Genomic DNA, 26,968 nt, shown 5'->3' with positions numbered 1-26,968 from the left:
ATAGGCCCATCCGAAATGTCACAATCTTCGGTTTTCTATTAAAACTAGAAATATTTGCAAAGAATGATGGGTCCTGTTAAACAACTTCTTCTTCTTCTTCTTCTTTCTCTCTCTCTCAATCCAACTGAAAGAGAAAAAGGTATACACTAGAACAGACCCTCCAAATCGGATTCCCAAATAGATCTAACATATGGAATTGATTCACAATGTCAAAAAAGTTCAGCCTTAAATTAACTCAAAAGATTCCATGTCTTTTCTTTTCTTCACATTCATCTAGCTCATAGATAACTAGCTCAATTTGTCAAATAAAGTGCAGCTTGTATTAGTTTCTTCTCAATTTTTCTACAGATGATTCTGTTTGGGAACTGATTATTGTGAGAAGCAAGCAAAATCCAATGTTGCCACAAAAATGTAAACAAAAGAGGCTAACTGCCAAGTTCCAGTTTGCATATACAATTGAATGTACTGGTTGCCCAAGTTTGCAGTGGAGAAGAAGATTAATAAGTCAATATCCACTTGGAAGTTGAAGCACCAAATTGAACATACTAAACAGGTTATAGAATTTAACAAGTATTATGTGCACAACATACTAACTGATCCAATATGACAGGAAACCATTGTTGATGGGAATGATAAGAAAAAATACCAAGTAGTATCATATGAATTTACTACATAGAAATACCCTTGCTTTAATATCAGGCGGGTGTTTCCAGTCTCTGTATCTTTACGATCTTTATCTTGTATTTTATGTAATTAGTTCAATGATTTTTAAACTAATTCAGACAAAGAAAGAAAGTGAATAAATTTGTCAGATATATTACCTGCATAAAGATTTTCTGCTTCTAATTTATGCAGTTACTATGGGTGAACTTTCTTTTCAATGATTACCTCTTCTGATTCATTCATAGTTTTTCTTTTTCTCTTAAGACTGTGAAGAGCTTGAGAGTTGAAAGGGGAATAACCCAGGTGCTCTTTCATATTTTTGAGATAGGCGAGTTGTTGTGAAGATATTGTATTGACACGAAAGCAAAAGAAGACTGAATGAGAGTGTGAAGTTGGTTGGTATACATACATATTCATACTTGTTGCGCAAAACCCAGAAATGCAGATTTGAATGGCACCCAAAAGCGAAGAAAAGAAGAGATAAAGATAAGCAAGCAAAGAGGACACACAGATTTACGTGGTTTGGCTTATAGCTTACGTCCATGGGCAAAGGAGGAACAGAAATCCACTATATAATCTGTAATGGAGACGAATACAGAGCTGTGCACTCACAACCTTAATCACAAAAAAAAAAAAAAGAAAACCCTAAACCCCAAATACACCCAAAAGTCTCGAGTTCAAATCAGCCCTCCACAATGTCCCATAGCACATCCCCGCCATATATTGGGAACATCTCCAGATGATAACATCATCGTTTATGATATTATCATTGGGAGATGTTCCCAATACACAGCGGGGATGTGCTGTGGGACATTGTGGGGGGCAATCTTGTGGGAGGCTGATTTGATCTCAAAAGTCTCACACTTCTCTCACAAGACAGAGACTAAGTATACAAGAGAGAAAACCCTCAAAATACATAACTTTTCGTATTCGATTCGGATCCATAAGTTGAATATAGATGGGGTCTGTACCCTACACTTCCACCACAAACCACTATAAGATTTTGCTTTTGGGTTTTTTCTCAAATTAATTCAGAACATATTCATGGGTCGGTTTTACAATTTTACTGTGGTGGGTGACTTCATGTGTATCTAAACCTTTTTCATGTTTTTTTTGTTTTAATTTCTTTTTCTTTTGTCTTTACTCCTATTTGGCCAGACTAATATACCTATACGCATATTCATATTCTTCTCGCTTAACAATGAAACTGTCCTTCGAATTTTACCAATTTGATCAAGGTGAAGCCTGAAATATTCATGAAGAGAGAATCTGTGTAGGTTGCAACCAACTTTCAAATTTCCTACGTAAATGTTTTGGTACACGTTTGATTTGTTGTTTTTGTCATGCTGCGGTTTGTGCAGGATCCTGGGGTCCTAGGACTTGTAAATGATTGCGATTGGGAGCTAATCAGTCAACTGTAGAGTGTATACTGTATCCAAGGAGAAAAATGCAGTACCCTTCATTTGGACCTTTCATGGTAGATAGCATTCAAGGAATGTAAAATCCTACTCATGATAAGCCTGTTGCAATCTACATGCAGTTTAGCATCAAGATCTCTGTAGTTAAGATTTTCAATCTCAGATTATCAGATTGAAGCATGTAGGTAAAAAGTGGGATTATCAATTTATCAGTTTGATACGTCTCTGAGACTGTCGTTGCAGACCATATGTTTGACTCCTGTTTTGATACAATGTGTGATTGATATCTGTCCCTGAGGCTGTTGCAAAGTCAGGAAAAGATTCAAGGAGGATATCCTTTCCCTCAACTTTCTATTTCTCTTGTTTTCTATCAAACCAAATGTAACCTTAGATAACAGGATCAATGTCTCTCCTCCTAGAAGCAATAATTCTCCTTTTCTTTCTTTAAAGGTTTCATGTGTTTGTAGTGCAATTTCGTATTTATTGGTACAAAAGTATAGGAGTGTAAGCAAATCAAGTTCAAATTTTGGTTTACTTTTGTTTCAGGTTTTGTTTTGTTTGGCAGATAAAATAGAACGAAACCTGAAGAAAAGCAAAGCACAACACAAAGCAAAAGTAAACCAAAATTGCAGTCTTCTCATTTGCACTTCCATGCAATCTTAGTAGTGCAAATGAAATTCCACTGCAAACAAATAGATCCTAAAAGTTTTGTTGATTTCTTCCAATCAACTCTCCTGGTTTATGGTTTATGGGGGGCTAGTTGTTGGCGCAATAAAAAGGTAAGACCTCTCTCTCTTTCTAGGTTGTGAGATTTGGAAAGGATGTCTGGTGGAGCATTCTATCACGTCTATGAAGAGGTCAGATGATGATAGCAGTTCCTCCATGACTATACAAGGACCCAAGAACAAATTATAACTTTCATGCCTAAGAGTTAAAACCAAAAAAAATATTTCAGTGTGTCCCTTGAAACATGTCAGGGAGTGCACATTATACCAATTCCTCCTTTGTAAACAGGAAAAAAAATAGCCTATTGAGAATGGCGATAGAGCAACCCATTACTGACTATTCTATCTAAAGCTCTGTCAGATCAAGTAGAACTCCTGAAGTATGTGGTCAATCAAATTGCAAGACATATCAAAATTCAGATCTCCAATGTTCATGGACACAGTAAAATGAATAAGAAATGAAGAAAGGCATGCCTATTGGCTTAGTGATCCTTATTAATAGGTTCCTTAAAACAAGAAATTAGGGAAAACTAGTCTCACAATCAATTGTTGAAGCAGAATACCATATTGTGGGTTCAAGCCCATGTTTTCTTGGTTGACAAACTGCAGTTTAACCCACAACATTGCAGGATCATTTCTGGCAAGCTAAGAAAAAGGAAAAGATAAGCATAATATGGTGTTCTAAACTTTTCTGGAACTCGAACTTCTGATTTTTTTTTAAATTATTATAGAATTGATACCAAGATCTTCATGCCGAAAAGTTTCTGGATTAAGAAAATCAGAGTAGATGAAAAAGAGGTTTAAATTGCAGGATGGTCAATGAATTTTTTGCAGTTTCTCTGGGATATGAAAACATTTTTACTTGCGGTATTGATAAAATATCAATGTGGCTGGATATTTCTTGTTATTATATTTTGCAGGCTAGGAATGAGATTGTGTTTAGTAGAGGAAACCTGACAAATGCATGATTAGGAAGATATTTTACCATTTGGAATGAAGATTGTTGTCTGCAGGATGATGACTGTTCTGTTAAGTTATTTAGTTAAGCTCTAGACAAGGCATGGACTTCATGTATGAAGATAGAATCTGACTCTTCATTATCTATCTCTGCTCTTAATGGCTCAGGTTCTGCTATTTCTTGGTTATTTTGCGATTCTTAGGAGGAAAAGCTTCATTTGTAAATGTTAAAAGGGACTGTAATCTGGTTTCTCATCAAATGGATCAGAAGGTTAAAAATGTACTTAACTTGGTAAATAGTTAATATTGATGTTTATTTACTCACCCAAAAAAATTGCACACACCTGATGAACATTAAACCCAACTTAATTCCTTAGACCTTGTGGGAAAACATAGCGTTTTAGAAATTGATGGTCTAATCTGATCTTTTGTTATCCATTTTCATGCATGAATTTTACAGCCAAAGAGTAAGCGGATTTTGATTGCCCAGTCGATTTGTTTGCAACATTTTAATTGAGAAGAACATGAAAGATCGTGTACAAATGGAAACGCAAATAACAAATTTTAGGACAAAAGTGAGATCTGCTGCCATCTCTGTTACTGTTTGGGTACCTTCGCTTTGACCATTCCAATTCAATTAACTCCAGAGACTGTTCAGTACAGAACCTCACAATTTGAAAGAATAAATGAATTGGTGTAGTTTAAATTTCAATAGTCTTCTGGTTAAGAGCCATGTATCTCCATCTCTCCTTCTCCACAAAGTCTGCATCCAGGAATTGGGCAACAAAAACCCAAAGTCTGTAAGTGTCCTCAAAATTGGCAAGGAAGCTGAATGCAGCGGTGACCACAGTAATCCCCAAATCACTTTTCTCTTTTCTCTTGTTTCCAGCTCCTCCTGATGCACCATGAGTTCTTGTCTCCAAGACTTTCTCCTTCTCTTCTTCATACTTGTCCGAGAACCAAATGTTGTGCAAGAAACCATATCCTACAGAAATATTGCTTCGGTCGGCAAGCTTCTGTACAAGTACAGGGTCAACCTTTTCTCCCTTCCAATCAAACACATTGAATGCCAGTGCAGGCCCACGGTCAAACTTTATCTTTGGTCCATAGATTCTGATAAGGGGAAGATCATCCTCTGAATGAGGATGCTTGAGCTTCATCAATGCATTCACTAGCCAATTGATCAAGTACCTTGCTCTGGTGCTTATGTGTATCAAGCCTATTGAATCTGCATGATCCAAGCCTTTGCATTCAATCTCTACGCTCCTATCCATTTCTCTGGTACTGGTTTCTGTACGCCCTGGTTCCAGACACTCTGTGGGATTCCCTGATTCCACGGTTTCATTTGATAACGGTTCCTTGTGCTTGGCTTCTTTTTCACTTAACTCCAAGGTCTTACCATGATCGACTACTTCAATTTGCCTTCTCTGGCTTGAGCTCAAAGAGGTATTGTCCTCTTCGTTACCTTGCTGAGCAGATATAGGACCTGAGAATGAGTTTGTGACAATTGAACTTGAATCGTCTTCTTGCACCCAGAATTTAGAACTCTGTTGGGTATCCATTTCAGTGCCAGAGTAATCACTGGTGAGTTGAGACAGTCTTTTTGCCGGAACAAGGCTCACGATTCCAATACCTGTGGCCGCGGTTGAGTCCTTCAGGAGTGAAGCACTCGATCTCTTAACAAAGAGGCACGCAAAGCCAGCTGGGTTCTCCCCGAAGATCTTGAAGAAAGAGCAGATAAGGAAGTCTGGCCGAAAGAGCGAGAGGCCCAAAGTGTCCATGTCTTTTGGTCCTAAAGCACAGATATCAAGCAAGACATGCCATCCATTCTCCTGTGCAAGGTTCATCCATAGATACGGGTACCGGGTTCCGGTCATGCAAGACTGAAGCGGGAAGACGAACAGTCCTCTCTTCTTTTTCCTCTTACTCGCAACCATCTTAGTCAATTTCGCAGAGTGAACTCTGAGGCCTGGCCAAGAGAACTCAGCTGACATGACTCGGGCTCCTCGTTTCTGGGAGCTATCGATCATCGTATCCACGGCCTCACTTTCATAATCGTAAACTGTCAGAAGTCTGGGATTAGATTGGAAAGGGTAAGAATCTGCCAGAAGCTTAAAAGCGGAGGTCCTGTTGGCTGTAAAAACCATGGAATAGTCTGATTCGGAGATATTAAGGAAACCCATAATTCTTTTCCGTATGCTGGATTCCAGTAAAGATCCTTTGCCTCCATACGCTATCTCAGAAACCAGACTCGTTGACTTGTAGGAGATGTCGAAGAAAGGGAATTGGGAATTATGGGGAGGCGGAGGCGGTGGCGGTGGAGAAGAAGAAGAAGAGGCAATAGTAGCTGCTGAGGAGTACTGAGCTTGTTGCTGGGAGTAGGAGAAGAGACCAAGACCGATATAATCAAGACATACGCGATTAGAGACGGAGAGGTGGTAGTATTCCTGGGCTCTGACGCGGTCAGCCAGATGGGTCTGGGAGAAATCAGGGTAGGCCTTGTTGAAGTGAGAGAAAGAATCTGACGAGGAAGGGAGAGACTCATGATTGGTGAATTGGGTGTTGGGGAAAAGAGAGGAAGTGGTGACGGTGGCGAAGTTGTATCGGGAAGCGGCAACGGTGTTGGAGGGTTTCGAATTGGGCTTAGGGGGCTCAGGCAGGCCTAGAAAAGGGACTGGGCAGCAACCTCGGCTGCAGGATTGTGAGCCATCTCTAATGCAAGGCGAATACATCTTTTCTTTTCTGATTTTCTCTTCTCCCACAATTCTCCTTTTCCTTCTTTTAAAAGTTTTGTTGTTTTCTTCCAATCGCTTTTCCTGGTTTATGGTTTCTTTCTGGGTTGCTACTAGCTTGCTATTTGTTGGCGAGGGGAAAAAGGAGAAAGGAGTAAGACCTCCCCCCCTCCCTCTCTCTCTTTCTATGGGGCATTCTATGAACAGCCCAGATGATGGTGGGACTTGTTTGTTTTGCCTAGAGAGAGAGAGATCTGTTATCTGCTCCAGATTAATGAAGATGGTTGGGAGAACTGGAGAAGGCTTTATTTTGTTGAGGCGAGTAGAAGAGAATTAATGAGGGTAACATCTTAACTGGTAGTAAAAATCATACAGGTGGGTCTTTGACCATGAATCCACACCAAACGATTGAACAAGAGATCGATGGATCAGGATCCTTGAATTTGAAGGTTTAGACCCCACAACTACAGTTGGTTGGCATGTTCTTCACTCTATCAGGATTGACTCAAATGCTCTCACATGGTACGTAGTAAACTTTTGATGGGGGGGACGGGGAAGGAAGTGGAACCAATTGGGAGCAAGAAGCAACAAACAGAAATGGACGAGGGGGGGTTCGCTGTAATGGTCGGCACATCCATGCTGGAAGGCTGCAGCTTCTTTAGAAAGGTTCTGACTTCTCATGTTGAAATGTCCCCATCTTCATCTATAACTATGATGTATTCACACAATTTGGAAGGGTTAATCGTGTTAGTAGTCTATATAGCCTCTGCTTATCGGAGTGAGCAATCTAATCTACAATAGTAAAATTTGGACCAAGTCTTTGTTTCTTGTCCTTTGTTCTTACTTCCTAAGCACACAAAACAAGCTATATATGCCATTCCACGTTCTATAACAAAAAAAAATAAAAAAAGTCTATGACTTTGTCCACCTAGTCGTCGTGTTTCTTGCTTCTATTAAATTAGATGAAATTGACTTCACTTTCTAAGGGTCAGATCTTGCCTGAGATGGGTTCTTAGGGGGCGTTTGTCAAACACACCCCTAGAAGGCAGAATTAATGAAATTGCTTAGCCAAACACACCCCTAGAAGGAATTAAGGAAGTGATTCTATTTCGTTTACTCATTGCAATTTAGCCACTTCATATCATCTAAATCCGATGCATTGCTAGAATAGCAGTAAAATTAGAAATGGGTTTGGTTCTTCATTCTAGAATAGAAGTTCAAGTGCAGTGGAACAACAAAAGCGAAATGATTTCCTTTCATGTGACCTTCACACACCCACTTGCTGTATTTTAATGTCCTTCATGGTGGAGACTGGAGAGAGAGAGAGAGGTAATGCATTTTTCCAGACATGTCATCCAGCAAAAGAAAAATAATTTTAGAGGGGCCATGGGCCCACCGTCACCATGCATGATTGGCTCCCTTGATCGACCTACTTGTGTTCGTCTTCACACGATAAGTTCAAGCCCAATGGGCCCCTCCTATGATAGAAGTTATCCTTATGGGTATTTCCTTCAGGCCCACGTATAAAACGGCTTTGGCCCTCCACTCCACATGCATAATGTTTAGCAAGTCGGGGTCTAAGCATCGGTGGTCGATGGATCCTATGCAAGAGATAAATTTGCCCTCCTTTGGGAGTGTTTATTGGATAAATTATTACTAATAATAAGTGTTTATAAATGTTTACCGAAAAAAAAAACACTTATTTCAATTGAGGGTAGTATAGATATTTTGAAAATTACGTGACAGGCCAAGACGAACCAAAAATACAATAAGCATTTTGTCAAAAAGTGCTTGAAAAAAAAAAGTCAATTTTTTAGTTTATATAAAACATGCTGATTTCCTGAAAAAAGTGCTTATTCGGGCTAATTTCTCAAACACATACAAGTGCTCATTGGTATGGTTCTCGCTGAAAATAAGTGCTTTTTTTCTAATAAATATTAAAAAATAAGGGTATATGGAATTGATTAATGTACCCGGCCCCAATGGATCAAATATGAATCTGCCCTGTCCGAATATATATTAAAAAAAAAAAAACCGTTTGTGATTGGATCAAATATGAATCTGCCCTGATCCCATCTAAATACAATATAATTTGACGATTAACATTGAAAAGAATAGAATGTTAGAACATGATTAATGTGACCTGCCTTAAAAAATTGGACAAAGACATAATTTTTTGAGTTGCCTATATATGATTATATATATAAATTAATACATATCAATAAAGTTGATTTCAAAAAATCGAAATTGGGTTGACACCCAATTTGACAATTTCTCTTTTCAGCCCAGTTTTAATAATTATTTTCTGACCAGTTTTCCAATTTCTTAGAAACCAACCAACCAAACACCAAAATATTCGAATCGCTTATGTGACTTCGATGTGATACATAAATCGGCACAGACCCTGTGACAGGGACCAATGCACATTACACCACAATCTACAATTGTTCTGAATTGTGGACGAACTGTATAGACTAAACCAGTCCACATCTATAGTGGCATTTTGTTCCACACCACATTTTTTTGATTCTATGTATCTCATATACATTTTATGAATGGTATACACAATTAATTATAAATATCTAATTTTTGCATTATATATTTTATATATATTTATATAATATAATATAAATTATAATTATATAATAATATATAGTATATAATATATTAATAAAATAAATATTTTTTTAACTTTATTATACTAATTTATTTAATTATTGTATATATATGCAATTTTATACATCAAAATTCATATAAAATTAAAATTTTAGGTTTTTTGTCATTTTTTTAAATAAATAGCTTTGGGCCAATGCACAACCCGACTTGGCCCACGAGCTAGCCTGGCCCGTGGCACTGCACGACATAGCACGGCATGGACCTAGGTCGTGGGTCATGCCAAGCCGACTCCTCAAGTATCCCATGTCAACACTCTTGCATTTGCTTCTATGTTTTTTATCTCCATGACTGTGATACAAACTCCTGCCATTGTAGCTTCATTGTTAACTTTATCATTTTCAGCCAACAACTCATCAATGTCAAACTCCCCACTCTTAGAGTCATTCACAGTTTCACACTTGAACTTGGTTTGGTTGGTTCAATTGACTCTCCATGGGTCTGCAGAACTGTTTCACTCAAGGTTGGTTCAACTCGAGCCTTTTTGCATTAATTAACTTTTGTCATTTCCTGTGATTTGCCCATCTCTTATGATCTCCTTTATTATCACACATTTTTCCTTCCTTTCCCTTAAGTCACTTCTAGGTACATAGTTGACTCAAAAATATGTATATGTGCACCATCCTTGAGTATAGTCCACCCCCTTCCTTGTTCTCCTTGCGCCACCTCAGCTAATTTGAGATTTGTTTCCTATATCAAATTTTCACCATTCCAATATTGACAATACTCTTTACTTCTGAGACCTTTCCTTGAGCCATTCACACTTTCAAGGTCAACTCAACAATCGTACCTTCTTCCTCAGTTATCGACTCAATTCAACTCATTGAAGCACTTGAGCCATTCACACTGTCCAAGCCTTCTTCCCTAGTGGGAGTGTTCTGTAGTGTTAATAGTTTCTTTTAACTTACTTCTGAGACCTCAATGAAGTCACTGAAGCAATTGAAGCATGAAAAGAAGCCATTGAAGCCATTGAAGCATGAAAAGAACACAAATGTGAGTTTTGGCAGAGCACAACATAGATTTTCAGGTGTGGAGACCTTCGGTGAGATCTTCGACTGTGGTGACCTTCGGCGGAATACAACAGAGATCTTCAGTGGTATACAAGAGGGACCTTCAACAGTGGAGAACCAGCGGTGGAGAACTTCAATGGTAAAATGATGTATAGAGTTTGGAGGGTAAAACTACGTAAAATACAAATTGTGGATAGACTCCTTCCATGAGAAGTTACCGTTGACGCTAAAATGGGGTGTGGACAGGACTGGTCCACGATATAGTGTGGACCGGTCCCATCCACAACAGACTAAACACTCCCTTCATCCCGTGGCATGGGCCAAAATGGTCCATCCACGAGATGAACACACTACCGAAATCGTTGACCGGTCCCATCCACAACAAACTAAGCACTCCCTTCATCCCATGGCATGGACCAAAATGGTCCATCCACGAGATGAACACACTACCGAACACCCCCCAAATCAGCTTGATTTATTGTTGAAAGTAGACCTGGTCACAGGCTGGGCTTCCTTACACTATTTCTGGTTGGGTTCATTAGAATTTTGACAAAATCCAAGCCCAAACCCGACCTATGAACAGGTATAGTTGAAAGGGTGTAAGCCTTTGATGCTTAGAAAAAACAAAAAAACACTACTATATTCATTTGAGCATCATCAGTATATTGGCTGTAGGGGTGGCCACGAGCTGAGCTATTCATGAGTTGTTTGAGATCAGTTCATGAAAAGCTCAGCTCGGCTCGGTCTAAATCAAGCTTCGAGCCGAACTTGTGCCTAATATATGGGCTTGTTTGCTAATTGAGTCGAGCTCGAGCTTAATACAGCTCGGCTTGTGAGGCTTACGAGCCTAATCTAGTATATGTACATAGGGTGTCACCTTGGCTCAGCTACTGAAGGAGACCTCGACTCAGCACCTCGGCTACTAAGGGAGACCACGGTTTGGCACCTCAGCAACTAAGGGAGACTTTGGCTTGGCACCTTGGAAACTAAGGGGGACCTCGGCTCGGCACCTCATCAGTTGAGGGAGACCTCGGTTTGGCACCTCGACAACTGAGGGAGACCTCGGTGGCTCAGCACCTTGGCTAGTAGGGAGACCTGCAATCAGAGGCAGTTGAACTTGAGCCTAGCCGAGCTCAAACTTTCAAGCTTTTGACTCGAGCTGAGCTCGAGCTCAAGTCGCTAGTTTGAATCAAACTCGAGCTCGAACTTCATAATTTATGATCGAGTCAAACTCGAATAGCTAGACATTTGGCTTGGCTTGGCTCGAATCCACCCCTAATTGGCTGCCTCTATTTTCAAAATTTCATCTATTATTATATTATATTTACATGCATTATGAACTAGTTCATGAATAGAAGAGTTTAGATTTCTATATATACACCGAATAACTATAGAGTCAATAGTATCAAAAAAGGATAGAGTGGTTTCGTTTATTGCCTTAACATCCCAACTTTCGTATGCTTCATGCTTGCAACTATGTATCCACCATGATTTCTTCAAATTAATGAAGTTTATTTCATCTTTTACCAAAAAATAAGAATCAAAGTCATGATAAGCAAAATTGTGGGTCTTAATCAAGCAAAACTACAATCAGTAGCGCACTCCATCTTTATCTATCAAATGCATATGGGAAAAGGATCTTAGAAAATGTGTTCTGAAGAGAACAATTGCTTTAAAGATCACCAACATGGTTTAGGATGTTTCAATATTTATAACTTTTTTTAGTTTTTTTTTTTTAAATTGTTTTAGAACCTTCTGGAAGTACCCAAATTCTAAAACACCTCTTATTTGAGATTTCAAGGAACTAGCGATAGAATACAGTATATCTGAATGGGATGTATTATATCGAAATTTTGAACCTTGCTCACAAAATTCAACGAATGAGAGGGTTGGGTATAACTATTGAAACAGTTTGGTGGCTAATGAATAATTAGAATAGTATATGGGGACAGGTTCTTATAGAAAATATGTAGACTAAGAGTTTTTATTGCAAAAAGTTCAAAGAGCTGGTTACTCTCCATGGTGGAATCAATTGCTGAAGGTAAAAGAAATCGAAGAAATTTTTATATGGAAGCCTAAGGATGTGGATCCCTACATTGTAAGGTGGTATTTCAAAGGAAAAATGATGAAATGAGAGGAAGAAATCCAAAAATGAAAGTAAAACACCTCTTTATACCTAATGGTGAATGGGATGCTGAATTAATAGGGAGCATCTTTAAGGATGAGGAAAAGGAGGTCATAATGAAAATTCTCTTAATTAGGACGGAAGCAAAGTTTAAGCTAATTTGGAAACCAGTCGATGATTTGCATTGTGCATCTCAACTGTGGAAACATCTCCTAATAACAAGTATGGGTTATATTTATTGAAATTTTCTAATAAAAAAACACAAATGAAGTACGTAATAGAAATACCACTGAATCATATAAAAAATGAAAATTCCTTTGAGATTAAAGATGTTTGTACGAAAATTGTATTAGGGGAGAGTCTTCCAAAGTGTAGGTAAGGTGTTGATCAAAAACCAGAAAATTGAAAAACTGAATTGAACTGAAAAATCTGAATAACCCAATTGCTCAGTTCAGTTTCGATTCAATATTTTGTTTTAGAAAAAAAAGGTATTGGTTCGGTTTCTATTAACCAATATAAAAAATGAATGGTTCCTAAAACCGACCAATGTACATATTTTTAAATATATTATATACATTTATATTATTTATATTATATATTTATTTAAATATATATTATAAATATAAAAATTAAAAGACAGATTTGATTTGAAAGATCAATAATTTAATAAATTTTTATAAAATTAAGTTTAAAAGGAATACAAATGCAAATATATACAATCCAAATACATACAAAATATAAGATTTTACACTCATGTTTACATTTATACACCTTCCAAACTGTATGGAGGGCCAGAAATGCATAACATCAGGGGCGGACTCAGGGGGTGGCAGATCAGTAGACACACACGCATTGTATCATATGTGGTGTAGGGTTATACAGGGAATAGAACACAGAATAAAAATTGAAAGGTTACTATTGTAGGTACTTGGTAGTAGAAATTGAACGCTAAAAACAAATTTCCATAAACCGTTGAAAGTGGGATTTGAACCCACGCACTTTCAGACCAGAAGCTTAAGCTGGCGCCTTAGACCAACTCGGCCATCTCAATTATCTAGGAAATTTAATAACTATTATTATACGTTTTGAGTAGATGCACGTTGATTTGACATACATAGAAAGGTGAGCAATAAAAATGGAAAAACTGAATCAAACCGAAAAAACTTGCAAAACCGAACCGAAAATCCAATTAATCAAACTATTCAATATTTTTATAAATTCAAAGGTACTCGTTCAGTTTCGATTAACCAATATAAAAAACCAGTGGTTAACCAACCGGCTAGTATACATATATTTCTATATATTTATGTGTATTATATATATATATATTATAAATTAATAAATAGGCATTATATATGAATATATATTTATAATATATAATATATTATTTATTATTTAAAATATAATATTATATATATTTCTATTTTTCATTATATATTTATATATTTTTATAATATATATTATAAATAAAAAATGGACAAACCTTTTCAGAAACCGATAGAACCGGTTTGATTTCAAAAATAGGCCCATGATTTGGTTAACTGAACCGTAAACACCCCTACATATATATGATCCTCAGAAAGAATATGTAGTATGTCATCCTCCATTACCAAGATTCTCCTACCTACAAACTCTTCCTACATTTCTGTCCATTCAAAATCTCTCTTATCATTTATGGGAGATGTTTCCAATACACAGAGATAATATCTTATGGATAAAGATGTGGAAAAAAATTGTGGGTGGAAATTGTAATGAGCCTGAGACGGGATCTTCTGAAAATAAAAACTGTACAAATATTCTTGAAAGCACGATACCCAACTGCACATTGAAAATATCTCTTCATGAATTTAATATACAAATATGTGAGATTTTTCCAATGTGTGATTGAATACCACGCTTTTCTGGAGATCCGGGTTTGGCTATAATCTGATTGAATTCTGGTTAGATCTATCCATACCCAAATCCAATCCAACTAATAAAATTTCGAATCCGAATATGATCAAAGATTCAAACTTCAATTGGATTATAATTTAATGTGGCTATGTTTTCCTCAACACTATCCAAGCCTTATTTCAACCATATAAGGTTGGTTACATGAACCCTGCTTTTTCATTTCATTCTGTTTAGTGCCATATCCATTGTAAAATTATAGGTAATTGAATCATTTCTTATTGTTTAGATTCATATATTTTCTGGCAATCTGGTCTATCCATTCCTTTAAAATATAGACAAATAATTTATTTATTTTTTTAATTTATATCTATATAATGGGTTTGATTAGGATACCGGAAAGGGGATGATATCTAAAATACTTACGACTAGTATAAATAAGTAGTAACCAATCAGACAGTATTTAACAAAATTCATGAGAGGTTTGGATTAGTCAAAGCACTTCCGATATCATACCTTCCTAAGCATAAAGTGACCCCTAGCTCAATTTGTAAAGAGTACAAATGTAAATATGTACAGTGTAAATACATATAAAATAATACAAAATACATGATTTTGCACTCTACATATTTATATTTACACTCCTACTAAGCTGAGCTTATATAATAAATTTATGTAAGTTTTAAATCTATTGATTATAATCTTTATATAATTATCCATATATGATCGAATTATTAAATTAATATAGGTTCTAATATCTGAATCAATAAAGAATTGCCATTGCTTTTGAAAAGCTTTATATAAGAATTTCAATCATATTTGATGCATAAACTGTAAGGAGAACTTAGAGTCTTAGAGCCCCTATGGAAAATTAGAAATATCATATTCTACTCAGAAAGCTTTCTTGGTATAAGCCTGTGGACTTTGCAAAGGTGGCTGATGGCCGACGGTGGTGGTCGGACCCCCAAAGGTCTAAGGATGGTGGTGGAATGAATGGGTGGGACGATGGGAGTGAAAGGGAAGTGGGCAGACCTAGGGGTGTCAATTGGATTGGATTTGGTCAAATCTGATCCAGTCTAATGTGAATTCATTCTAAACAGATCAGGTCTAATTCATTCTAATGAATATTTTGGATCATTTTGGACTTGTCCAATTCAATATCTGGACTGTCCAATTTATTCAAATTCATTTTGATTTAGATTGGTTTCAACCTAAACCTAATCTATTGACATCTATATTCTTATCTTATATCAGTTAATCAGATATTGTCTTATTTCAATCCAATCCAATATAAATTTATTATTATCGAACCGGGTACAATCCAATCTAATAAATATTTTGAACCGAATTGGTCTAATCTAATATATGGATCATGGCGAATGTAATTATGGTAACTCTTCGGATATGGAAAAAAGAGTCGGTGAGAAGGGGAGAGAGAGACTCCCAAAGATTGAGAATGAGACTTATATGCTTGAAACTCCCACAGATTTGAGGATAAAACTTATTTATATGTTTTCTTTCCTATTTCTTAAGTGAGTTTATAAAATTTCTTGCTATCTCAGCATAGTTGTCGACCATTAGTCTATATTTATATAATTTGGATTAATGGCTATGGCTGTTTAGCTGTAGAAATTGGTAAAATCCATAGGCCAAGATTGAGAAATTAAATGATATATTTATATTGTATTTTATTACTGGCGTTAAGCATTGCCAGTGGTTTTATAGCCGTCTGAACAGCTATTGCGTTCACGGTTCACCCAATCCTTTATTTATATTGCGTTCTATGGCTTGGACTGATTATCAAGCCAGGCCAGTTTGGTTTCGGTTCACGATGGCTTAAACTGGGTCGACCGCCTTTCTCATGTCTATGCCTTTACAATCAGGCTTCTATGTTATTCACATCTCCCTGTAACAATTTTGTAGCCCACTCTCTAACTCTCAATTTGCCATATCACAAAACAAATCCCACAGCAAATAAATACATTTGAGAAACTAATAAATGAATTCTGAGGTGGAGTGACTATAAAAAAGCCAAGAAAAAATGTGTCTCTTCACGCTCATTACATTGTAATCGAGTGGCCAATGGTCTTGGTCAATTTGTCATTAGATAAAACCGCTCAATGATCCTGTGTGTGATTGTGTGATGATAAAATTTTTCCGTTCCTGCCCCGCTGCAACCCTACTTATATATTTTAAATATATAATATTATTTATAAAATAATATATATTTAAAATATTATTTATGTTTAAATTTTTTCTTTTATTTTAAATAATTAAAAAAAAGACTTTTAACTAAAAATTTTCAAAAATTTGGGCCCTGATGGAGAAACTGTATCTACTAGGAATTCAGGATGGAGGCTAATTTTTAACCCAACCAGATCACAGTGGAGACTTAAAAGCTGGGGTCAGAGATAGAGAGATAGAGAATATGATCCACTCTCTAAACATGCCCAGTTGCAATTTCTAAAGAGAGACACTGAATTTTGGTAATTCTTTGTCTCTCTAGTGATAACCTAATTACAATTCTTTTCCGCATCATGATTCGTGACTTCTATCAGTTCCATTACCATGAAGATCACCCGCCACATGATTCTTGTTGTGGTGTTTATTTGTTATTATATTAAAATAAAGGGAAAATCTATAGTGTCGAAAAGATATGGTATCGGAAGAACTGTGGTCAATCAAAACCCTCTCGTGAATTTAAACAAATATCATCCAACTGATTAATATGTTTATGATACTATTGATTGGTCACAAATTTATTAGATATCATATCTTTCTGCTATCATAGTCAAATTGACACATCAGCATTTGTTATATGAATGAATAAATTATGTCTATTAATGCACAAATATAAAAACAATGATCTAATCACAACTCATATTGGGGCAAAAATATGCCTCATTGCCTACGATCAACATGTTAGGAAATGAATAAAATGTTGCATTTAGTACCATGGTGTTCTGTCCCCACTTTAACTCCTCGTCAGTGCCACATAGGCAATTTGACTTATATTGAGTAGATTTAACTTCAAATGCAGGGTCACATGTTTGAAATTATAATAGACTATTGTGCAGTATGTTGTGCCAAAACATTTCACTTTCGTATCGTGATTCCTTTCTTTAATTTCAACATTAAGGTTTTTAAAATTGAACCAGATAGGAAATCATTCTAGGTTTGGTTTTTGGGTTGAATGATCCAATTGCTAATGGCCTGTTCTGACAAAATAATTAAAAATAAATAAAAATAAAAACAAAAAACAGCCAAAATCTGTTGTCCAGGTTGACAGTTCGACTGCCTAGATCAGTGATTCGTTGATCAAATTAACAGTTTTGGGCCAAAAAACGGTTTTGGGGTGAAATGTGACCGTTCCCAGTTTTTCCTGTCCGGTCTGATTTTGAAAACACTGTTCAACATTACAAAACTAAATACGCTCCATGTGATATGTTTGAATAAATTGCTAATGATCCAAAAGCTGAGATGGCTATTTTGTGACCCATGGTTTTCGAACCATCGCTGATCCAGATGGTTGGACCGTTCAGCCTAGATACTATGCAGGTAACCGGTTCCATTTCACCTTTAACCTGTTCCTTGGCCATAAACATATGACTTAGTCAAAAATCCACTGACCTGAGGGGTCCAACAGTCAACTCATTTGACCTGGATAATGATTTTTGGCTTTTTATTTTAATTATTTTAAATTATAATGGGCCATTCATTCGACCCAAACAGTTGAACCGCTGATCTAAAAACTAGTTGCAAAGCAGTTCTGTTTCCAAATCAATTTTTAAAACATTTCAATGTCCTGAATATAGGATCAAACCCAAATAATCATTTATATAATACTAATAATAATAATAATATCACTAGCGGAGGGCCGTCGATCCGTTGACCCGTTGATCCGGTCCTTGGCCAAAAATTGTTGAATTAGTCAACGACTCATTGATCTGAGTGGTCGAACCATCGAGCCGTTGACCCGCTCAATGGTTTTTGGACATTTTTTTATTTTTTTTAATTGGAACCATCCAGGCAACCAGTTCTGTTTTATCTTAATTTTGGTCCCTAGCCAAAAATCGTTGAATCGGTCAATGACCCATTGACCCAGGCAATTGAACTGTTGACCCGTTTAATGGTTTTTGGTCATTTTTTTATTTTTTAATTTTTGTTGTCAAAATGGTCCATAAGTTCGAATCGAATAATTGAAACATCGACCCAAAAATTGGTGGCCAGGACGGTTCTGTTTTTAGGTCGTATGAGTCACATGCTCGAATGACATAACACGTATGGTACTCCTTAATGGACTTCACACACTCATTTTTCTTTTTTGCCTGTAATTTGTGTTGTCAGAACAGGTTGTATGTTTTTTTATTTTATTTTTAATTGGGAACCGTCCAGGCAACCAGTTCCGTTTTACCCCAATCCTGGTCCCTAGCCAAAAACCGTTGAATCGGTCAACGACCCATTGACCCGTGTGGTCGAATTGTCAACCTGTTGACCCATTCAATGGTTTTTGGCCATTATTTTTACTTTTTTAATTTTTGATTTCAAAACGGGCCATCAGTTCAAACCGAACGATCGAACCGTCGACCCGAAAACCGGTGGTCAGAATGGTTCCATTTTTTAGTCGTATGAGTCATGCACTTGAATGACATAACATGTATGATACTGCTCAATGGACTTCACACACTCAATTTTTTCCTATAATCTTTGTTGTCAAAATGGGTCGTCCATTCAAACCGGACGATCAAACCATCAACTCGAAAATTGGTGGCCAGAATGGTTTTGTAATTTTTTGCTTGTAATTTTTTGTTGTCAGAATGGGTCGTTTGTTCGAACCGAACGATCAAATTGTTGACCCAAAAACCGGTGGCCAGAACGGTTCCATTTTTTGGGTCGTATGAGTCACACGCTCGAATGACATAACACGTATGATAGTGCTTAATGGACCTCACAAACTCAATTTTTTGCCTATAAATTTTATTGTCAGAATGGACTGTCTGTTCAATCCGTTGACCCAAAAATCGGTGGTCATAACGGTTCCGTAATTTTTTGCTTGTAATTTTTGTTGTTAGAATGGGCCATCAATTCGAATTGGATGATCGAATTGTTGGACATTATTAATTGGGAACCATCCAAGCAACCAGTTCTATTTTACCCCAATCCCGGTCCTTGGCCAAAAATTGTTGAATTGGTCAACGTCCCATTGACCCGAGTGGTTGAACTATCAACCCATCGACCCGTTCAATGGTTTTTGGCTGATTTGTTATTTTTTTAATTTTTATTGTCAAAACGGGCTGTCTGTTCGAACTGGACGGTCAAACCGTCGACCCAAAAAATGATGGCCAGAACGGTTCCATTTTTGGATCGTATGAGTCACATACTCGAATGACATAACATCATGGTTTTTAAAAGTGACCTGGAGACCGAACTGGTCAAGGGTCCAATTACCGGGTCAAACAGTCCAACTGTTGAAATCGAATAGTTAGCCTATTCTAACAAAAAATAAAAAATAAATAAAAAAATGGTCAAAACCGTTTGAACGATTCGATATCTAATTATTAACAATATTTATAATAATTATTATATATTTATATAATTAAATAATTATATATGTCTAATTATCTAACAATTTATATAATTAATAGGAAATGAGTTGCTCTCACGTGGGAATCTATTGAACGGAGAGAGCACCCCAATCCTATTATATATATATATATATATATATATATATATATATATATAATAGGATTTGACCAATCAAAGCACTCCGGTGAATTTTGATGAATACCACACCCTAGGTTGATATCGATTGATTGACTGTAAATTTAACCGTATCATATTTTTCCGGTATCATAATCAAACCCTTTTATAATGACGAGGGGTTTAATTATTTACTTACGCTTAGTTTGGAAGGAGTATAAATACAAAAATGTAGAGTGTGTATTGTTTTGTATGTATTATTTGTAGTTTTTTTTAAATTGAGCCTTAAGGATACTTCCCAACCATTCCCTAACCATATATAGGCAATAATAAAAATATATTTTTCTCCCTCATCACCTCCCCCTTTTCCTATTCTAGATTCTAACGAAAGAAGAGATCACAATTCCATTGAGGGTTGAGAAGTTTAAAAAATAACTTCTTGATATATCACATGGTAAGTTTTATGTGATCGATGAAAGAAAGGTAGGATCCATCTAATGGACACCATAAAGGTTGCGGAATGAGTGGGCGAATTTCAAAAATTTCCTACCTTCTCCCAACTGGAAATCATATTCCCTAAATTTAGAATATAATATTCAAGGATCCTACTTGAACCATAATCAAACCAGATCTGTACCAAAAGATAAATGGGAGGAATATACCTGATCTGAAGAATCAGTATCTCCCAAAGTTGATGTTCACGCCCAAAGAATGCTCCAAGATCTGTTCCTGCTGAAAATGACACAGCTGTGGACGGAACAGAACCAACAGGGTGCGTCCTACACACTTCCTTCACAAGAATCCTCTGGAAACACTAAACATTGAATCATTTTAGTCTTTGTTGCAAGACTAATGTCAAGAACAGATTTATTGACTTTCTTTTTCTGCAAAGATCTAATCTTGCAAAAACAGATGGCGGCGGCAGGAGGAGAAATCTAAAGGCGAAAAGGCTGAACTGCCTTTTTTCTTTTTCTGAAGTATGAAATGAGATCCTATCTCAATTCGCAGGAGATATCCTATATCTCTTCAAGGTGGTTCGAAATTTGATATTTCTCTTTTTTTTTTTTTTTTTTTTTTTTGGGTTTCTCCTCCTTTCTTCTTGATTAAGAATCCTCCTAATTAGGAATTATCCTAATCCAAATCAGTATTTGGATAGGGGATAATCTTAATCCTATCTGCAGATAAAGTTAGCTTACTCCTGATCTTATCAGGATGTTACCAGATTCAAATCTAATTTGAATTTGGTCTCCAAGAGTGGATAAGGCTAAAAACCCAATCTTTTTACTAACATTAATCTCAGATTCGCCCCAAGGATGATCATATCAGCCCACCTCGAAATGGGCTTCTGGCCCATTAAGTGTTCAGTGTCTAATTACTTTCCAATCTGCTGCCCAGTTGGGCTTCTTTGTATGGCGTGGGACCCAAGCATTGATCTACACACCAGCCACATGGGTTCGGCCCAGCCTTTAATACAAGGCCTAGCCGAATTCACTGAAAAACTCAATGAACCCCTTGAGTCCATCATATGGACCCTATGGGCCCAACACTTACATTAAGTGGTCCCTGGGCCAAGCTATCTTATAAAAACCCAGGGACTGTGGGCAAGTGCAAGATTAGCCCATCAGGTATTATCCTCAATGGTCTTACACTTAACCTCTCAGCCCTTAATGATCAAGCACTGCCTGACAAGAGAGGACCTCTCCCTCGGCTGCAAGGAACAGTGCCGCACTCTCCTCTCACATGGATCCCGGGAATTAAAACCATTTGCAAACAATTTGAAACCGTACACATATATATAAATATATTAATTTTGCAAAACAAAATTCCAACGATTGAAATCAACTGTCGGCAGTTTGGTTTCCATCAGAGAGAGTGCATTCCCGATCATTACCCTTTGTCCGACAAAGTGGCTGATTCTGTCACTATGATCACCCACTCAGATGAATTCTCAAACTGCCCCAACATACCCAGGTTTTGATCCCCGCTAAGGATCTCACTGATTGGCATATCAAAGGCAGCCTGATCCAACACCTAGTGAAGTGTCATAATCGAGTCTAGGGGTCAGGTGTAACTTTCCAGTTTTGCCGATCTATCTCCAAGGTCCAGGGCAAGACTGGAAATCTGGTCCAGTTCAAGGATTCAAGTAATCCCATACTACATGTGCCTTGGGTCTTACCCTGATGGCTGAGACAGGCCATCCCAACACTTGGTGGCACACCAGCATCAACCTTGATAGGATAAATCTCCCCAGACTTATCCAACGGCTGTGAACATTTAAAACTAACATGAATCTCTATAAATGTCCAGTTTTAGGGTTTTACACAGAATTAAACCAAACAACATGAATCAAACATACACTTTATTTATTTCCACTAAATAACAAAAGTACATCAAATCAGATTGAAGCTAAGGACATACAAAAACTGTCTAACAATCGAAACTTACCATATGGAGGGAGTGAGGTGGCAAGATGTGTGCAAGCCTACAGGCCCACTAACTCAACTGCCTTCGCCACAATAAGTTTAAACCAATATAGACCATTTGATTTATTCTCATTTTTATCTTGAACTACTTGATACAAAATTGAGCTAATCAACTTATACATGATGGATATTATTTTCTCCATATTTGTTTTATTTGACCAATTTCTTTTCCTTTCGTTTTTTTTCAGCATTGCAATGCTGCTTTGTCTTTCCATATACCTGTGGTTACCCTAGCAATAATATTTGTGAACAGTTAACAATAATATTTGCATGTACTAGCGGCAGACAATATTGGGCTAATTATGTCGAAACAAAAAATTGGGCAGGCCCACAATCCATGGGCTAACTATGTCAAACCAAATCTGGATTTTCGCTAGGCCTATGGACTGGGCCAACCCAATGCTGATTTAAGGTATCCTCCATTAAACAAGATTATCTTTATCAAACCAAACTCTTCAGAAATTAACAAACTTCAGGGTAAATTTTGAAAAATAAAATCTACCAGTGTTAGTGTTAAGGCCATGGTTTTTAAAAACGAACCGGTCAGGGGTTCGGCTATTGGTTCGAACGGTCCAATCGTTTGATTTGAACGATAGGCCTGTTTTGACAAAAAACTTAAAAAAATTAAAAAATTGGAAAACGGTCAAAATCGTTCGAACGGTTTGAATGGTTCGAATGATTAACCGGCCGGTTCGGCGGTTTGTTGACTAAAATCAACAGTTCTGAAGAAAAAAGCGGTTTTAGAGGAAAACGGAACCAATCAGGTGACCAATTCCCGGTTTTTCGGGTCCAACCGTCCGGTCCGGTTTTGAAAACAGTGGTTAAAGCCATAGTGCTATAGATTCAATGGTGATCATAAAACATGAGAAAATTCATCACAATCATCTATAGAGGAAAATAGATATTCCCTGCTTTAAAAAAAAAAAAAAAACAAACAGTCTACAATATGTAATTCTCAAGTTTATCACTTGTCTCATCAGCAATCTGGCTCTCCCCTGTAAAGAATGGAAATTCAAATTGTAGAAGGAAAATATGTTGTTGACTTGAAATTCATGATTAAAATAAAGAAAAAAAATGAAAACATTAGAAACAAGCATTTGGGCATTAGATACTCAAGAGAAGAAGTAATAATACAAGAACTTGCCTTTAGAATGAGAAACAAGCATTTGGGCATTAGATAAGTAAGCTGAAACAGTCACAGGGCAACTCTCCTTTGGCGGGTAATTGGAAGCAAATTAATGTAGATATTGTATCACTCTCACACAGGCACCCACCACCTGCCAAAGGAGAGACACCCTGCAACTGGATCGCTTATGAGTTATGACTTGATTGTCTACGCACCAATTGCTCCTGGTTTGTGTGTTTGGCTGCATGCTGCCAACCTTTATAAGGCCTTTATGGCAGTCCCAGAAGATGGAATAAGCCAATGATACAATGGCATATCCTAGAGTGTTATACCATGGATATCCTTAGCTTTTTTTTATGCCTATTGGGAGGCAAGACCTTTTCTAGTGTGGCTAAATCTTGGAAAAATCTCTTCCAGTATGAGAGATTCTCCTTGGCACGATTTCGATCTATTAATGCTTTCTTTCTTTTTCCGGCTCTCTCAGAAGAGCACTTAAGAGGAAATGCCCTCTTTTGCTAGGGAGGTGACAGAAAACCCTAGATCTTCTAAAGAATATGCTGTGCCATATTCTCATCGTTTTCGTTTTCCTTTATTATTACTATTATTATTATTATTATTATTATTATTATTATTATTATTATTATTATTATTATTATTATTATCAAATTAGTTGAATTTGTTTATCCTAATGGCTGTATAATCATTAATAACTCTCATGACAGCCATAAAATGTATATGTTCTACGATACCAATGTTTTAAAAATCAACTCAAGGGCTAATGTTGCGTGATCTAGTGGCTCTCATGTGGCAGGTTATTCGAACGTCAAATCAGATGTTCACAGTTGGTGGCCAAGATGAATTGGGTTGAAATAAGGTTGGTCGAGTTATATGATTTTGCAAGGGAGAGAGTTAGAGTGCCCAATTTGTTTTTACCCGGGGTGGATAAGTTCTTGGAAGGCTTTAAGAAATTAGAGAGTGCAAGAGTTTAACCATATGTACCTCCACAGGTAGAAATGAGACGTTTATATAGGCAAGAGTATTAGAGACTTTCTTGTAACGTGTCTCAGGTTCTCGCCAAGCCGTTTTCATTAAGTGAGAGGAGTAATGATGTTTGTTACATAATTCATGCAGAGAGCTAAGGTCCGTCTGATTGGCTCTAATGCATGTGATTTGGGTAGACCGGCCTAATGATCGACTCATTAATATTCTGAAGAACTCAGTCTCGCAATGGATCTATGTGACAAGTCAGCGAGCATGCCTTGTAAGACGCCTATAGTTCTTTTCTTACCTCGGTCAGTCCCTAAGGTAGGTCACTCCTTAATTGGAGGTCCTTTAGGTCGGATAGGCCAAGGTACTTTTAAGTCGACCCTACGAGGAGCTACCAATCGACCAACCGAGATGATCTACTTACTCAGAGTCGAAGTGTACTTGAAGGCCGTGTGTCATGATGTCATTTGGAGGACCAAGTTACCCCTCATTAGGGGCCAAACCTTTTTTGTCTCCAAGTCATGGGTCACCGGTTCAATTATCTAGATCAAATGGGTGAGACTATATATGCCATATCAACATAGTATGTATGTATGCATGTGTATATAGATATGTATAAATATGTATTTTATTAATAAAATGACATATAATTATTTTACATGTGATATATTTATATATAACTATTATTTTATGTTTAATCTATATTTTTAATTCAAATTTTTATTTTTATTTGTAAAAATGCTAAAATTGTGATTTGAGATCAAAAAAGGGTTTTTTTTTGTGAAAATAGTAGCGTAAGGCACCTTTGGTATGGATGAATCTTGAAAAGTTGTTCAAGATAAAAAAAGATCAGTCAACCAAACATCCAAGTGCGAAGCTATGGCCTTTGAAATTTACACATACATTGACTCTGCAACTCATGGCCTAATGACCAGGTTGAATAGGACAATGGTATAACCATCCGGGTCAAGAAATTTTTACCAAATTTCAGGTTTTAGTTAAATTGGATCCAATGGTTTTAACCATCCGGGTCAATGGTTTAAACAACTTGTGAATTTGTGATGTCTATGGCTATAGTGTATTGTGGTTTAAGGCAGCATTATACTTAACCCCCCTCTCCAAATTTGGTGGTAATGGGGTTCAAATTCCTGTCTCTATTGGAACGAACCAGCTAACTTACCAACTGAGCCATCCTGAATTGACTCCACTATGTTTAGTATGTATGCATATCCATTCCATTCCTCCCAAGACCATAGTTAGCTGAGGCCAACTTAGGGTACTAGCTGGTGAGAAGCCTCTCTCACATTACCATTCCAAGTGAATGAAACGAACTTCAAATCATGATGGAAATTAAAGCTTTATCTATTATTACAATTAGACTTTGAAATTGGGTTGGGTGGGTCCGGTTCGGGTTTGGTAAAAACACTTTGGGTTGAAATTGGATCGGGTTGATTTTTGGGTTGAATTGGCAAATGCTAAACCCTAACTCTAAATGTTTAGGTTGGGGTTGACCCATGCGTCAATTCAGATCATCCCTAATAATAACTAAAATTTTAAAAAATAAAGAAAAAAAAACATGAAAATGACAAAATTAAAGGAATTAACCTTAAAGTTCCAAATATAAAATAAAATACTTGAACATTTAACAATTCAAAGACTAAATGCACGATAAAGAACAAAGACTACAGAATAAAAATTAAAGGGTAGAAACTTCTAACAATACATAAATAATCACAATTAGACCTAACAATCGGAGTCAGCGGATTGACCCATGACCCAACCCAACCCAACCCAACCCAGTTTTATCTGGGTTGGGTCCGGTCGGGTCATTCTCAAATTTAAGTAGTTAAATATAAGACCCTGACCTTGTTTTTTCAGGTTGGATTGGATTGATTCAGGGTTCACGGGTTGGGCCAATTTTTTTACTAGGTCTAACCACAAGGAAGACTAATTTCTAGGCCGTTTAGTTTTGGCTGAGAAGTCCCCAAATTTCTCTTTCTTCTCACATTATGATTAATCAGAAAAAGAACAAAAGACTGGCACACATTCTAGATAAATTTTCTTCTATGAGAAACTTTTAAATTGAAAAAACTAAAAAAGAAATAAAACTAGAGGGCTATTATTAATACAACAAAACTAAAATCCAAGGTTGAATTTCAATAAAAAAGAATAAAAGCCGTTTAGAGAAAAGAAAGAATTGTTTTATGCCTATATTTTGTTTTAATAAAACCCATCCAATTAACTTTCTAGTCAGAGAAAAATGGAGAAAAAGAAACAAAAAGGTTACTTTGCCGAATCCATTTGGAAAACTGAGGTTGAAAGGTTGGAAATCCACTAAAATGAATTTTTTTCCTAGGTTCAGTTTGAAAGGAGTATAAATATAAATATGTACAGTATAAGTACATACAAAATGTAAGATTTTATACTCTATATATTTTATATTTGTACTCCTTCCAAACTGTCTTAAGTTTCTACTTGT

General features: G+C 36.7%; 1 protein-coding gene across 1 annotated transcript; it reads right to left on the bottom strand.

Moving 5' to 3' along the window:
* Positions 1–4,257: 4,257 nt before the first annotated feature.
* On the bottom strand, positions 4,258–6,940 carry LOC148880083 (Pyridoxal phosphate (PLP)-dependent transferases superfamily protein). Its single transcript, XM_088961902.1, has one exon. It carries the CDS (start codon positions 6,493–6,495, stop codon positions 4,465–4,467), a length of 2,031 nt encoding a protein of 676 aa, XP_088818028.1. The 5' UTR covers positions 6,496–6,940; the 3' UTR covers positions 4,258–4,464.
* Positions 6,941–26,968: the final 20,028 nt, after the last annotated feature.

Source organism: Nelumbo lutea, chromosome 1 (assembly GCF_056320005.1).
Source record: "Nelumbo lutea isolate HS-2025 chromosome 1, American lotus-T2T, whole genome shotgun sequence".
In the NCBI taxonomy this organism is placed as follows: Eukaryota; Viridiplantae; Streptophyta; class Magnoliopsida; order Proteales; family Nelumbonaceae; genus Nelumbo; species Nelumbo lutea.
The sequence above is the reverse complement of the archived record's forward strand: the minus strand, read 5'-3'. Positions and strand labels throughout refer to the sequence as shown.